At 49.8% G+C, this 16,298-nt stretch overlaps 1 protein-coding gene across 2 annotated transcripts in view; it reads right to left on the reverse strand.

Moving 5' to 3' along the window:
* Window positions 1-16,298, reverse strand: part of Rims4 (regulating synaptic membrane exocytosis 4) — a 63,261-nt gene that overhangs the window by 5,229 nt on the left and 41,734 nt on the right. For both annotated transcript variants that reach the window (XM_052723384.1, XM_052723383.1), the window contains exons 3-5: window positions 2,383-2,495; window positions 2,054-2,155; window positions 1,008-1,147 (exon numbers count right to left, since the gene is read on the reverse strand). In XM_052723384.1, coding sequence (XP_052579344.1) covers window positions 1,008-1,147; window positions 2,054-2,155; window positions 2,383-2,495 — 355 coding nt within the window. The remainder of the gene's footprint in view (window positions 1-1,007; window positions 1,148-2,053; window positions 2,156-2,382; window positions 2,496-16,298) is intronic.

Here is a 16,298-nt window from a genome sequence, read left to right on the forward strand (position 1 = left end):
TGGGTCTGGATCTGCGGCTGCAGGACCCCCATTTGCTGTCCTGCACCCCATCTTTTGGTTCTGTCCTCCTGAGCGAGGGTGGGCTAACTCAGCCCTGCTCAACTAAGCCTAGAGAAGCAGTTCTCAACCTGTGGGTCACGACCCCCTTGTGAGTTGAACAAGGTTCACATATCAGATATCCTGCATATCAGATATTTATATTATGATTCATAATAGCAGCAAAATCACAGTTATGAAGTAGCAACACAAAAATTTTATGGTTGGGGGGTCACCATAACATGAGGAACTGTATTAAAGGGTCGCAGCGTTAGGAGAGTTGAAAACAGGCTTAAGGGACAGTCCTCAGTCACACAAGACTGTCACTTACTGTCTGCTTGGTTTTTGTTTTTTAATCTTTTTAGAAAATTGTTTTTTATTTTATGTGTGGTATATGTGCAGATGCATGGGCGTGTGTGTGTGTGTGTGTGTGTGTGTGTGTGTGTGTGTGTGTGTGTACTGCTGCCTACAGGGGCCAGAAGAAGGCACTGGATCCTTGCAGTTGGAGTTATAGATGGTTGTGAGCTATCCAATGTGGGCTCTTGGAATTGAACTTGGGTCCTCTGGAAGAGCAGTAATCACTCTTAACTACGGAGATGACTCTCCAGCCCACGTGTGTGTGTGTGTGTGTGTGTGTGTGTGTGTGTGTGTGTGTGTGTGTGTGTGTCTGTACATACACATATATTTTGTTGTTATTGTTAGTTTGTGTGTGCATGCATGCATGCATGCATGCATGGAGTGTTCATGAAATGGCATCCATAAGGAGGTCAGAGGACAACTTTTGGGAGTCAGTTCATTCCTTCCTGCATGTTTTCCAGGGATGAAACAGCCAAGACTCCTGAGGGACTAAATTCATAGTGACACAGGAAGTTGTGGGTACAAGTTAGCCTCGGGGCTTCAACTCCCCTGGGTAAGGCCCTTAAGAGACCCTGCCCCCAAATAACACACACACACACACACACACCCCTTACCTGCAGGACTTTGCCCTGGGGACTCTCAGGAAACAGCAGCACCTGGTTGTACAGCGGGTCCAGTGACTTGCGGGCCACTTTGGTCTTCTTCTTGGCAATGCAGACACCGTTCTCCAGCAGATAGGCCTTGATATAGGCAGCTGGGGACAAAGGGCAGAAGGCAGGGTTCTAGGCTGCTCCCTCAAATTGTGGGTAGTAGATGCAACAGAGAGGGCGCAATCACCTACTTCTGGGGACCAGAGAAACCCCAGGGGTATGGGAAAGGGCCATAGGGCAAACGGGTGTAAGGTGGGCAGCATGGGCAGCCATATCTGGGTGGGCAGCAAGTGAGGTCACGTCTGGGTGGGCAGCATGTGAGGTCACGTCTGGGTGGGCAGCATGTGAGGTCACGTCTGGGTGGGCAGCATGTGAGATCATATCTGGGTGGGCAGCATGTGAGGTCACGTCTGGGTGGGCAGCATGTGAGGTCACGTCTGGGTGGGCAGCATGTGAGATCATATCTGGGTGGGCAGCATGTGAGGTCATGTCTGGGTGGGCAGCATGTGAGGTCACGTCTGGGTGGGCAGCATGTGAGATCATATCTGGGTGGGCAGCATGTGAGGTCATGTCTGGGTGGGCAGCATGTGAGGTCACGTCTGGGTGGGCAGCATGTGAGGTCATGTCTAGGTGGGCAGCATGTGAGGTCATGTCTGGGTGGGCAGCATGTGAGGTCATGTCTGGGTGGGCAGCATGTGAGGTCATGTCTAGGTGGGCAGCATGTGAGGTCATGTCTGGGTGGGCCTGATTTCCTTCTAGTGATCCTCATTACCTCCTCCTTCCCTTGCTTAGTGTTTCTTCCCTCAGTCCACGACTTGCCCACCATGCCATCCTTACACATTCATTTACCAACCTCTCCACAAATGCTTTCTGAGCCCTGCTGAGCGCCAAGTATACTAGTATACTAGTATATACTAGGACCAGGGTACAATGACAAACAAGAAAGATGTCTCTCTCTTTAGTTCAGTCCGGTGGACCACACCACATATATCTCTCAGATGTCCCCATACCTGGCAGTGTCTTGGAGCCTGGCTTGGCAGTCAGTCCCCGAGCCTGGATGATGTCCACCTCCAGCTGGCCATTCCGCTCTTGCAAGCCAATCTCCACGTCCCCTGCAAGAGACGACACTAGAGAGTGGCTTAGAAGCTCCAGTGGGGACTTGCTGTCCCTCTGCACCCACTCCCAGCCCAAAAAGGAGCAGACTAAGTCCCAAAGCTACAGCTTGGACACTTCAGAGGTAGGCACCACGGACGGCTGGACTATGTAGCCCAGGTGCTCAGAGCATGAAGCCATCAGGCAAGGGCAAGGAGGGAGGGGGCACAGGGCTTCGAACACTTACCCATGGGTGTGGTAGCCAGGGTCTGGCGGCCCACAAACTGTGCTGGTCCCATGCTCCCCAAGAAGTCACTGAACTGGGCATCTGAAGCCAGGCAAACACCTCCATAGTTAAGACTGCAAGAAGAAAAAGATGTGCTTTGGGATCGATGCACAGATCCAATATGTTCCTCATTCCATGATGATCTTTGTGCGCGCGTGCGCGCGCGCGCGCGCGTGTGTGTGTGTGTGTGTGTGTGTGTGTGTGTGTGTGTGTACTGAGACAGGATTTCTCTGTGTATCCATGCAAACCTGGAACTCATTCTGTAGACCAGGCTAGCCTCAAACTCAGAGATCTGCCTGCCTCTGCCTCCTGAGTACTGGGATTAAAGGTGTGAGCCACCACTGCCCAGGCTCCATGGTGATCTCTATCCATATCCACTACTGACTGTGCCATGGACGCTGATTTAACTGGCCAGGGGGGCTATAGAGATCATGGGAGATGGTTCTGGCAAGTGCTGGCACAAAAAGCTTAATGCCTTGATACTCCAAGTGTGGTCCAGAGATCAGCAGCATCAGGTACATCTGGAGCTGGTTAGGATCACATCACATGTGATGCTTCTGCCCAGCTGCTAGACCAGAATCAGCAGTTTAATGAGAAAGGTCCAGATGATCAGTGCCCTGCACATCAGCCCTGGACCCAACAGGTGCTGTTGCTGCTGCTGCTGTTTGGCTTCCGGATATCCACTTTTCCTTCTTTGGTAATAGAACCTCCAATTTTCTTTAGGGACCCTGCTTCTCCAAGGCATGTGATTGTAGCAGGGAGGACCAGCTCTCAGGGCACCCCTTTTCTCCTTGGCCAGGGCTTGGCTCCAGCACAGACATACGGCTCAGTTCAGTCAATGAAAATCTGTTATGGAAGCTTTATGAACTATGGGGAGTGTAAAGTTCCCTTTTCCAGCAGACTTGGGCCTGGGACATGGAACTGGAGTGTTTGGTATGGAGAGCCCAGGGATGAAGCCTTTATCAGACTGGAGGTATTATGTAGGCTTTACCTAACAAAGTTACCTCCTTTTGAATACATAAGTCAGTAACAGTTACTATTATTACTTTGGTTAAACCAGCTTTAGCTAGTTTCCCTCCCTGCTTTACCTCTAAGCTTCCCTTTCCTCGTCTAACCTCAAATGGCAACCCTCTGCTTCCCTCTCCAGGGTCCCTTGCAGTACTGAGTGAGAAGTGATGGGCTCTGCCTGGCAGAGCTCTGTCTACAGGAACAAGCTGCCTGCAGCTCATTCTCTCCTCTCATCCCCACCACAACCACAGGAGGTTGACTGTTTCTTAACAAACAAACAAAAAAACACAAGCCAATCTTTTCCACCGTTATTCAGATGAGAAACACATTTTTTGCCCAGCAAAAAGGGTGATCCCAATTCTTGGGCAGAGCTGATGGATCCAGGGTCAGATGCCTGAGCTGAGCCTGGCCACTCAACAACTCTGGTAGTTAAAAGGAGTGCCCCAGAGGACTAGACCAGTGACAGATGCCTTCACAAAGCCTTCGGACTCTACAAGCTCCCAGATCACGGCTGCTCAGGTCTACCTCACCTACCCTCCACCATGTCAGGTAAGCCGCTCAGCCAACCCATTCCCTTCCGGTGGACATAATGGGCAGAGTCACAGCAGGCACAGGACTCCACATCCATTACCAGAATTCCTACTGCCCCCTGGGTCCTCCACACACCAGTAACAGGGTGTCAGAAGGTTGCTTTAGAAGAGGGGTAGCCTAGAAGGATGCACAGAGACTCAGTTTCATACTTTTAAATTGCAAATCTAAGAAACAGACTTAGAAAGACAGGAACAAGCCGGGTGGTGGTAGCACACGCCTTTAATCCCAGTACTTGGGAGGCAGAGCCAGGCGGATCTCTGTGAATTCAAGGCCAGCCTGGGCTACAGAGCGAGATCCAGGACAGGCTCCAAAGCTACACAGAGAAACCCTGTCTTGGAAAACAAAAAACAAAACAAAACAAAACAAAAACACCAAAAACCAAAACCAAAACAAAACAAAAAAAGGGTAGGAACAAAAAATGGGATAGTGCTGCCCAGAAAACAAACAAAAAACATAGAAAGCCCCCAGTCTAGAGAGCAGAGGGAGTCTGGTGAGGATGGAGTGAGCTGAGATCTATGGTCCCCAGGTGAGCTGGTGATGCTGAAGGATCACAGAAAACCCCAGATAGTCTGCAGGGATCTGAAAGCAGTGGGGCTCGCACTATAATTCTTAGAAAGTGGAGCCAAGGAAAGGGCACAATGCTCTGTAGAAATGGCAGCCTGGGTGTCTTCTCAAGTGACCCTGGGACAATCTCTGAGGCCCCAGTGTCCCTCCACACCCCAGATACAAAAGTCGCATGTGCACTTGAGAAAAAGATCCATGGAGGCTGATGGTCTGGTGAAGGACTGTGGCTGAGGCTAGAGAAATGATGACTAAGGAGCAGGCGGCAACGGTCACCAGCTGGAAGACACTGGAATGATGGCTGATGCCTATGGACCACACATCCTTCCTCCGTGGTCCCAGCAGCACAATGATAACAGTCGATGATACCAACACTACCCAGCACTGATAACCCTGCAAGGATACAGGCATTTCAGCCAGCCTCTACGTGACTCATTCATTCACCGTATGTTTTTTAGCACATCCCTGGCACTGTTCTGAACATAGACCACACCAGGGAACAAGGCAGACGGTGATTTCTGTCCTCACAGGCACACAGCAAGAAATACTATCAATGGGCTGGAGAGATGGCTCAGTGGTTAAGAGCACTGGCAGCTCTTGCAAGGACTCGGGTTCCATTCCCAGCACCACACGGTGGCTCACAACTGTCTGTAACTCTGGTTCCTGGGGAGCTGACGCCCTCTTCTGACCTGTGGGCACCAGACACATACACAGTACACATACATTTGTCCAGATGAAACATGAATACACACAAGTAAATAAACATATCTAAAATAATATCAATTATATACCATGAGAGAAGGTGGCAAACACTATGGGAAGAACGAGGACACTGGAGCACGTGGGATGCTTGCCACAAACTAAACAATGTATTCAGTGTCTGTGCTTTCTCCATCCTATTAGACAGGTTGTCCCTTGGTACCCATGACAGATTGATTCCAGTTCCAGAACCCCTAGAGACACCAAAATCCACAGATGCTCAAGTCCTTCCTATAAGATGAATGTATCGATAGTGTTTGCATAGACCTATGCAGGTGCCCTCATGTACTTCTTTTTAAAAGATTTTTTTTTAAGTTTAATTTTATGTACATTGGTGTTTTTGCCTGCCTGTGTGTCTGTGTGAAGGTGTTGGAACTCCTAGAGTTGCGATTACAGACAGTGGTGATCTGCCATGTGTGGGAATTGAACCCGGGTCCTCTGGAAGAGCAGTCAGTGCTCTTAACCGCTGAGCCATCTCTCCAGTCCCCCTCATGCCCTTTAAATCATGGGCAGATTACATAAGACACTTCCCACAATGCCACTGCACATGATAATGTAAATAGTTGTTTTGCTGTTTAGGAAAAATGACGTGGTAACTTTGTCATGTGCCGTACAGATATGACCGCTGCAGATCTACCTAACGGACATGAACAGAGGCCAACGATGCTCGTACAGTGGATGGAGGCCCAAGAGATGGCAGGCACTGCAGCAATGTGCATCTGCACACCATTCCATCGGTGTGTCTTCACTACAGTGACAGGCGTGCGGCCAGTCCAAATTTTGCTTTTGGAACTTTCTGGAGTGGTTTTTTTTGGATACTTTTTGAGTCAAAGCTAGCTCAGCCCACAGAAGCAGCTAACGGATACCAAGAGCAGACACACTTTGGCTGTTCCCCCTGGGCCTGTTTTGGCAGTTTACATGGATTCTCTCTACATGTGCTCTATGTCTAGGACATAGATCTAACCCTCTGGACAATCCTGAACCACCTGAGATTAAGCTTCAACAAACCAGAAAAAATGGAGCCTTGATTAACGGATCTGTAACAGCAAATGAACAACCCTTACTGCGGGCTGCCAAAGGTCGAAGGGCATTCTCTACACATATTAATTCATTTAGGCCTTAAAGGCCCTTGGTCCATACTATTTGTGGACCCATTTTATAGATCAGCGGTAGAGTAGTAACTACTTAAGCCAGGCAGATAGTGTCTGGCTCACCCTGTCCTCCCAGCATGCACCTCTGCACTCAGCTGCCCTTTCTCACATGGGCCACACAGTCCGAGGGTCCTCTCTTCTGGTGTGACAATTCTTTCTGCTTATATGCAGGGCAGAGAGGAAGCCCCTAAGGTTTAACCCCTCCCACCTCATCCCAGAAACAACATCCAACTGATGACAACTGGGAACGGCTGGCAGCTGGGGTAACGGATAGCTTGATTGCACATCTTCCACAGCCTCTCCAAGCTTTGGCTACCTACTGGAGGATGGGGTCATAGGCATGACCTCTGCCCATATGAACCCCTCCCTTCCTATCAGATTTCTTCTTCTCCCAGTGTTGATTTCTGGGGTGGCCTCCTATTCCTCTCAAGTCTTTGGTTCAGCTTCAGAAAGAGGCTGTCTGGTACTGGAGCCACACAGGTAAACCCCTGTGGCTATTATCTTCATCCACCAGCAGTATATTTTTATAGAAAAAGTACAAAATAAACACCCACTTAAATGTTTGGAGATTAAAGTGTGTACTCACCACATTTATAAAACCAAAGACCCTTAGTTACTCGCACTGAGATCGGCACTTGACTCACGGCTGAGGTGTGGGTTTTGCTTTATGGCCCTGGGTCCCTCCACCCCACCTTCCCAACACTCTGGAGGATCCAAGATCTATTATTCTATAGGGAGGACGTGTGCTCTGAAACCGAGAGAGATGGAAAGGTATCGGGGCCTTGTGGGTTTCGAGGCAGGAAGGAGTCCAGCCCCCAGACAGCACCAGGCATTCTGCAAGCCAAAATTGAAAGCTTCCTCCAACATCCTCATCGCCTGCTCCTTGATTCCTGGTGGAGTGCAGGCAGACAATGGGGAATTGGCAGCCCTGGTAATTAGCGGTAATTGTTTCTAATATCTGGGCGGCTGCCTGATTTCCCATCCCAGGGTGCCTCACTGGCTGCCAAGGCACCAAGCTGCCACCCCGAGCTAGCAAAAACAACATCCATGGAGCAAGAGGCACAGTGTGCCTTGCCCCTGCTGGCCAGAGGACCAACTCCACCAAGAGGCCATGCTCCACCTTGGGATTTTCCTCTGGAGGTGTGGGGAAAAGCAGTCTAACAAATCAGAGGTGGGTCTCTGTATGCCTCACTGGCCACCTGCTTGTCGAGTGACTTCCAGCAAGTCACTGCTGTCACGGCACTTCCGTTGGTGATCTTAATCCGTTAACGATATCACTCCACTTTGTGCACAGCATGCCTGTGCCATATCCAGGCTCTGTGCAGATCTGTTAGCAAAGGGGCATGAGAGAGCTTGCTGACTGTAACATGCTTCACACATGCTATTACATAGAATAGTCCTTGTATGCAACAGGAGCTCAGGAAATGTTCCCTGACAAACTCCCAGACAACAGAATAAAAGATAACAATTAAGATTTGTGGCATGATATACACCTTCTGTTCCAGTGCTGGGCAACATGGGTGAGATTTAAAAATGTTTTTAATTGCATTTATTTGTGTGTGTGTGTGTGTGTGTGTGTGTGTGTGTGTGTGTGCATGTGTATATACACACTCAAGTGTGCATGCACACATGGCACCACAGTGTGTGTAAATCAGAGGACAGCTTGCAGGAACAGGCCCTCTTCATGGGAGCCCTGGAATTGAACTCAGGTCGTCAGGCTTGGCAACAAGGGACTTGACCCACTGAGCCATCTTTCCGGCCCTCAGGGGTTTTCACCTCTCTGGGCTACAGTTTCCTAATGTATTGAGTAAAAATGAAGAGTTCCTGTTTAGCTGAATCACTGGGGAACATGGGTAGGATAACGCAGGTGCACACAGAGCTGCTCCTGAACCAATCACAGCAAGACATCATGGCTGCCGGTCCCTGCTGCCCAGCCTGGCACAGTCTCCTCCCTTCTACTTGGCGTTTTCACGGTCCTTCCCGTTCTGGCATAGCAGCATCTGGATGCCTGGGACCAAGCACAGGCCGTGGGAGTGGCGGGAAGCCTGCTCGAGCCAGTTCCTCCCGGGGCCAGTGCCACACAGGCAGAGGCAGAGCCTTGAAACAGGATTTTACCCATTGTTCCACTGGCCTTTTATTTTGTTTTAATGGTGAAATGAGATTTCCTGCAACTCAAATCCTATTAGTTTTGTTTGTGGAGCACAATCCATTTGTCTTTTATTATTAACCTTTGAGCTTTGCTTGGACCCTGTGTTCTTGGTGGTTAAAGAAGTAATTGGGTAATTTACAGGTTTGACTCTATTCTCTTTTCCAGTTGGATCACCCGACTTAATGGCATCAGAAATTAAAAGGCTGTACAGCCCTCATGGTGATTACAGGCTGTGGTTCTAGAAGGTTCTGGAAGTCCATTCTCTTGCCCATTTATCCACTACCCGCTGCCTACTCCAAGCATGTCCATCCATCCAGTCACACACACACCCCCACCCTGACACACAGATTCACCTCGTACAACAATCTGCTACAAGGTAAAATGTGCCATCCTATAAATGACTGAGGAGTGAAAAAAATCCTGCAGTGAAGATCACAGGTTATGAAGAAAATGGGTCAAAGTCACATAAAAAGGTGTGTGTGTGTGGCAGGGGGACGGGGGGGGGGGACACGGACACACCTAGTAAATACGGCATAAAGTTTAATACACATTAAATGTCGAGAAGTGCTTAAGTATTGCAATAAATACGGTGCATTACCTTGACGAGCTGAAGATGGCTGGCAGCATGCAAAGGGTTGCCCTCTGTGATCTGCTGTGAAGCAGTGGAGAGGGCTGGCTGAAGCCACGTGGGGCACTGTACCACAGCAGATCCTAACACCTGCTAAACCGAGGGTGCCTCGGTCACTGGGGATGTGTGAGTTCCTAGGTGAAAGCAGCTTTCTGCCTTCACATCCTGTTGCCGATAGACGAAACCCCGCCTGACTGAGCAAATGTGGAGTCAGTGTGAAGCTCAAATTATTCCCTAATACTTCAATCGTGTTGCAACAAATTCTAGTTTTCAAAACAAGCAGGGTCGCAGAATTGGCCGTGGGCTAAGAGACACTGGACCACATGATCTAGACTGCAACTCTGAAGTAGTCAAAACTTTTCCAAGCTTGTCCCCTCCCTGAGAGTGGAGTTTCTGCACAGAGCCAAGGATTTGCTTTTCATTTATCAATAACTTGTCATGAGCCAAGCCTGATACTGTTAACTGATCAATGTTAACTCATTTACTCCAACACCTTTATAAATCTTAATAAAACTTATCATCAATGTCTACTTTAGAGAAATAGGGTAAAGCAAGACACTGGAGTAACAGTAATCCAACCAAGACTACTTGGCTAAAAAGTGGCTGATCTGAGATTTGAAACCCAGGTGTCTGGCCCCAGAGTCCAATTTCTTAACCCTTAGAAGACACAGTTGACCCCTATTGTGCCCAGAGTATTGATTCTCAGATTTCTCCTGGATATCAAACCTCATGGATGCTCAACTCCCTTAAAGAAGATGGTGTATTTGCATACTAGGTAGGAGCATTCTCCTGTAGCAGTCTCCTGTAGACTTGAAGTCATGTCTAGATTCCGAATGTCTAATGCTACATAAATTCTATGCAAATACCTGGTCTCCCTATCAGGGTTAGGAGGAAATGACAAGAAGAAATGTATACATGCTGCACATGTTCAGCACAGACAATATTCCATCCAAACATTTTCTCTATGATTGTCTGAAGCCATGGATGTGAAGGATCCAGATAGGGAAGGTCAACAGTACTGTCCCCATGTCTCCAGAGCAGAGCCTGAGGATTTGCAGTTCAAGATCTGGGGTCAGGCAGGCCTGGGGTCACATCCTGTCCCCATTACTCACTAACCGTGGAGATCCATGGTTCACCTTTCCAGGCCTTGATTTTCTTTCTAGTAAAACAGGAAGTAACCCTGAGCATTAAATGGGTTAGATTCTTTAGGGCAGAGTCAGACATGGTCAAATGCTCAGCAAAGCCTAGTGTTATAAAAGAAGAAAAAACTAACTCCTTCCTCCTGGCCCATGGTCACACCCTCCGCTAGTCACAATGACTCTGCTAAGGTTGGTGGGGGGGGGGGGGGGGCGGGGGTTCTTGCTATCTGCTAATCTCCTGGGCCTTTCTTTGGTGATCATGCAACCCTGAGCCTGGGTTGCGATGACCCTGTCATGAGCTCACTTGCTACTTCCCTAGGCTGTGGCAGAGCGACCCAGACACCTCAGGACAACAACAGACAGAACAGGCAGCTGGGTCCTGGAAGCCAGCTCTGGGAGTTGCTGGGTTGAGAGAGAGGATGTTAAGTCCCTGGCTTTTGTGAGATGAAGGAGACAGAGAGGACCGAAAGAGTGGAATGCGGACATGCTTCTGTGGTACCTAGCTAGTCATCAACATTCGAGAACACCAACTGTGAGCCAGCTAAGCAGGCACTGAAATCACTGTCTAGTGGGACAGAGAGTGGCAGGTGCTATGGCTGGAGAGGCCGGGGGTGTGCAAGCTGCGGATCCAGTCAGAGAAATGGCAGACTTGTGAGCCATTCCGTTTCTCCCGCTATGCCCAGGGCAGACATTGCTAATGAGCTTCAGCACCCTGACCAGGCCTGAATTGGCTCCCTCCTCCTCCTCAACACAGTACCCCTGGGAGTCACTACAGTTTAACTGGCCTTGGCACACGAACTGAAGCAACGCGCTAGTCCTTCACCGAGGTCTGGAGGAGTGAGTCAGAGGGTGACAAGGGGTAGGGACAGGAGCGCAGGTAGAGGAGCTATGGATGCTGAGACGTGAGGCAAGACGGTGGCAAGCAGAAGGTTCGGGGAGGTGGACAGAGAGAGGCTGGGAGAGGTCAGCATCAGTGAGTGCAGGATGAGAGACAATGGAGTCTGGAGCCAAAAGGAGACTTGCAGGTGTCTGGGTAAGAGCAATGCGCCCCTCAGCTAGGGCCCTCAGGGACGGGCATGGGAGAAATGGGTGATTCAAGAGACAATTAAAATGGGCACGTCACTGCAGGTCAGGGAAGGAATACAAGAGAGGGGGTAGTCTGGGCGTTCTGGTCTGGGTGGCTGGGAGGTTGGGGGTCCTGTGCACTCGGTGTGATGGGCTTTGCTGATCTACCTGCCACTCTATGGCCATCCTCTTTGTGCCTCGTCCATGTCTCTCTGGACCCTGAAGAGTTTCTCTAGTCCCTCGACCATGGTACTACAGAAAGAGCAAGAGACGGAAATGGGAGTGCCCACAGCAAGCAGCAGTTACCTGCTGAGAGGCTGCACTCAGGAGCCTGCTCCTTGCTGACTGCCAGGCTCCCCCTCAAGACTGAGCTGCCCACGGAGGAAGCTGGCGCCATACAGCACACCCATTAAACGCCTCCCCTGCCCAGTCTCTCACAATATTTCTCAGAATCCCCTTCCAAGTAAACCTCTTCCAATTGAATATACATGTGAGGTCTGGTTGGAAGCATTTCAGGCCTGGGGGCAAGGGTGTGGGATGTATGTGTTTGTGTGTGTGTGTAAAGTATGGTATGTTTATAGAAATGTGTATATTTAGGTGTGCTTATATGTATGGGGTGTGGTATGTGGATATGGAGTGTATGTGTAGTGTGTAACATATGTATGTGATGTGTATAAAGTTGAAAGTTTGGTGTGTGTGGTATGTGGACTATGTATATGTGGTGTATGTATGGTGTATGCATGTATGTGTATAGGTGTATGCATAGGTATATGTAGGGGTATGTGTAGGTATGTGTGTGTTTGTGTGTGTGTGTGTATGTGATATAGGTATATGCTTCTAGGTATGTGTGTGTGTCTGTATGTACAGGTGTGTATGTGTAGGTATGTGTATAGGTATTTGTGTGGGGTATGTGTATATGGTATACGTGTATGTATAGATGTGTGTATATGTATGTGATATAGGTATATTCATCGAGGTGTGTGTGTATGTAAGTTGTGTGTGTATCTGGTAGAGGTGTGTATATAGATATGTGTGTGTGTGTGTGTGTGTGTGTGTGTGTGTGTGTGTGTGTGTGTGTGATATAGGTATATGTGTCTAGGTATGTGTGTGGGTGTGGGTGGGTGTAGGTGTTGGTCTGTGTGTAGTGTGTAGTTGGTGTGTGTTAGCATCCTCAGGACTCCTTCTCAGGCTTGAACTCTAGCCTGTACCCTTTCTCTTAGTGAGATGGCCCTACTCTGACTCTAGCCCCTCTGTCCTTCACTAATAAAACTCCAATCTGGGATGAGGTAGAAAGAGGTCCCAGAAAAGGAAGTTCTTTCCAAGCTCCAAAAGACAATACACATGCCACATGCCGAGTCTTGCAGAAGAGGAAGATGGAGGGACTTTGTGTTCTCTGCTCCAGAAATGTTCATTGATGCAACAATTAAACAAGAGAAGGGGTTGAGTGTAATTGGGCAGAAGCCTGGCTATGAATCCCAGCTCAGCTGCTTCCTTGCCCTGTGACCTTGGGCAAATCACCCCCTAGCATTTCCTCTTCTACCAGTGGGGCTCTTAGCCTTCACACCACCATCCAGCTGTTATGGGGATTAAATGAGTCAACATAGGTCAGGGCCCTTGGCACAGTGTCTGCACAGTGCTTTCTACAGCATTCACACGGCTGATGTGGCCATTAAGCCAGGGTGTCTTAACACTGTCTTGACACACCAGCTGCGGATCTTGGTGTCATGTGGATTCTGACCCAATGGGTGTGGATAGGGCTGAGATCTGGATTTCTAACAGGCACCCAGGGGGTGCTGTTGTTGCTGAAATATGGTCCACACTTTCAACAGGAAAGGGTGAAGTCACTACTACCCTAGAGCCTACAGCAATTTCACTGACAGAGGTTTAAGCTGCATGTATTTCTCTGCCTGGAGACCTGGGTGGAATTGCAGCTTGGCCGCCATTTTCATACCTACCTTTTGTATCGGTTTCTGGATGATTGGCCAGTGCCCTACAGTGGAAGTCCCTGAGGACATAATTTCCATGATTGCCAACCCAGCTATCTGGCATAATACAGGTGACTAATCACATGTGTTGACATGGAAACTCATGTGGAAAGCCCCAGTGCCTTTACATGCCTGGTAGCTGGGTGCTCAGTGGCCCAATCCAGGAATGCCAGGGATGGTGGCCTTGTGGGACTCCTCAAGCGAGGTTGGCTCCCTGTGAGCATCTGCTGGGCTGGCAAGAGCCCAAGAGGTGGGGAGAGGGGAGGGCACTCCCACCCCTTCCTGTTCCAGAGCCTGGCAGCTGGGTCTGACCAGCTCTCCAAATATCTAAGGAACAGAAGGGGATGGCCACAGATGAACACTCCCTGTCCCTTTCTCACCCAGGGGCTGGGTGAGGTGGCAGCACCTGGCTGGCCTCCAACAAGATTCAATCCCTTCTAGATTTCTTGAGGTTGATAATTCTGGGGTGGCTTCGTAGGCTGGTGATGCCACCAAGGACACAAAGTCCTTCCACCTTTCTCTTTCCAGACTTGGCATACGGCATACTAAGTTGTCATGTATTTATTATCGTCTGTCCCCACTGCTGGAAGTAGTATCTTCCAGATCTTTCATCCTCCCTCAGTTTCTCCAAACATTTAATGGCCACTACAGTCAATACCTGCTCGGTGCTCATTCACACTCTGTAGACTCATTTGTATGTGGGATGGCTCACCCTATCTATTAGCAATTGACCCAAACCACACAGCTCACAGTGGCTGAATTAACACTGAACAACACTGACAGTGACCATCATCACTGTCAGCCGTGTGCTGCTCACTCTTCTAGGTGCTTCCCACATATCCACTCCCCCTCACCACTGCTCTCTGGACAGCTCCTCTGTTACTGCCCCCTTTCTCCAGTGGACAAATGGCTCAGAGAGGAGGTGACTTCCCCAAAGCGGCATGGCTACTAAGAAGCACGAACCACAAGCCAGGGCTGCCCGACTGCTGAGCCTGTTTTGACCCTGTCTGTAATGCAGTTGAACTCTCTGGTCCCTGGAGGCACACGTCAGCAAATGCTACCCAGAGCCACTTTCTACCCACAAGCAGCCAGGGCCTCCTTTCTTCCTCGTGATACCCTCCTACTACGCTTCCCCTGCGGGAGTCCTGTGATGGCCTGAGCCTGTCTCTTTTTCTCCATGATGGAGGACTGCAGCTCTGTGACGGCCTGAGCCTGTCTTTTCTTTTCCGTGACGTAGGACTGCAGCTTCGATACGTCAGCTGCCACCTAGGGCACCACACTGCTTCCCCGGACCTGGTTCTTTTAATCTCTTGAGGCCAACATGATGTCTTCCAGCCTAGAGATCACAGAGGTACCCAAGGACAGACAAGCACCCAACGTGCCAGTAGTAGGGACAAGACTAGGCCTCACGCCTCCTGAATCAGACTGGTACCTGTGAGTAGGAAGGCACTCGCTACTCCCTGGGTGCCTGGATAACTTCCTCCAAGCTTAGCTGCCCTGCCAAGTGTCTTAGGTTACACAAAAGGCAGGCCGTTGCCCTCCTTCTCTCCCTCCTATTCTTCCTCCTCTCCCTTCCGCTGTCCACCCCTGTTCCCTCCCACAGGAAAGTCTCCCTTGAGGTGGGTGGACCAGCAGTTCTGCCAGGACCAGGCCATTCATAAGGCCAGAGACGCCCAGTGTGGGACGGGTGAGGGTGGAGTGTGTGTGAGGGGGGACGGGGGTGGGGGGTCGGGGACAAGGCTTTTAGCCAGCGGGAGTCCCACCGAGGCCGACCAGCGATGAAGGCAGAGGCTGAGCCCTTCCCGCCCCAAGCTGGCGGGAGTCTGCAACCCGTCACCAGCTGTGAGGGGGTAAGCCACTCAGGCAGTGCAATCCAGCAAAACCCCCATGAAGACAAAGTGTTCTGTTTCTTGCCTTATCCAATACAGCTGCCGTGAACTACGTGCAGCCACGAGGACCTGAATGGTCTGCACGTAGTTAGCCTGACAGAGGAGCATGGTGGTTTGTTTAATTTCAGTCCATTTACAGTCACACAGCCTCGGGCAGCAGACACCTGCACAGGTAAGGTGGCACAGACCTTAACTTTCCCAAGTCTCAGTTCCCTCGGGTGTGACGACAGGGAATGTGACACCCAGGTCTCCTCCTTGCCTTAAACAACAACTGGAAAAACGAAGCAATGTGGTCGTGTAGAGTGAGCTCTAGCTGGGGGTCAGGACTCCTGAGTTCCGTATATTAGCGGCTGTGTGGCCCTGGGCAAACTCCCAACCCCCTCTGAGTCCTGGGCTGTCTGTACAGTATGGAGTTATTTTGAATCTAAAATTCTTAGCCAGGAACTCATGGATGGGCATGAGGGGAAACAGAAAAGAGTAGGTTTGTGTGACTCTGTGAGTGTGTGTGTGTGTGTGTGTGTGTGTGTGTGTGTGTGTGTGTGTGTGTGTGCAGGTGTGCTCATCAGGGGAGGCAAACCCCAAACTTCCCCTAGTCTTCTAAGGGCCCCATGAAGGTGAGACCCTAGCCTAGATGGGTTCCTCCAGAAGGCTGAAAAGCTGACTTCCTGGGCTCCCTCCCAGACACACTGACCCAGTGGCTGGGACACAGAGCCCTGTCATCTGCATTTGTAACACGTACCCGATCCTGGTCTGCAGTCCTGAAGGAAACTCTGGCGAGAAGCCAGGCAGCACAGCCTTCTCAAGACTTGACATACATGAGTCTTTATCAAGCCCTAGTTTGTATTTTTAAAACCCAGCTGGGATTTTAAAAACTAAAGAAAAAGGAAACAATAATGATATATTACTGAACCCCAGTAACTCCTTTCTCTGGCTTATCTTCCAACACTGGTAT

Source organism: Peromyscus californicus, unplaced genomic scaffold (genome assembly GCF_007827085.1).
Source record: "Peromyscus californicus insignis strain IS unplaced genomic scaffold, ASM782708v3 Scaffold_7__1_contigs__length_154581171, whole genome shotgun sequence".
Taxonomy (NCBI): domain Eukaryota; kingdom Metazoa; phylum Chordata; class Mammalia; order Rodentia; family Cricetidae; genus Peromyscus; species Peromyscus californicus.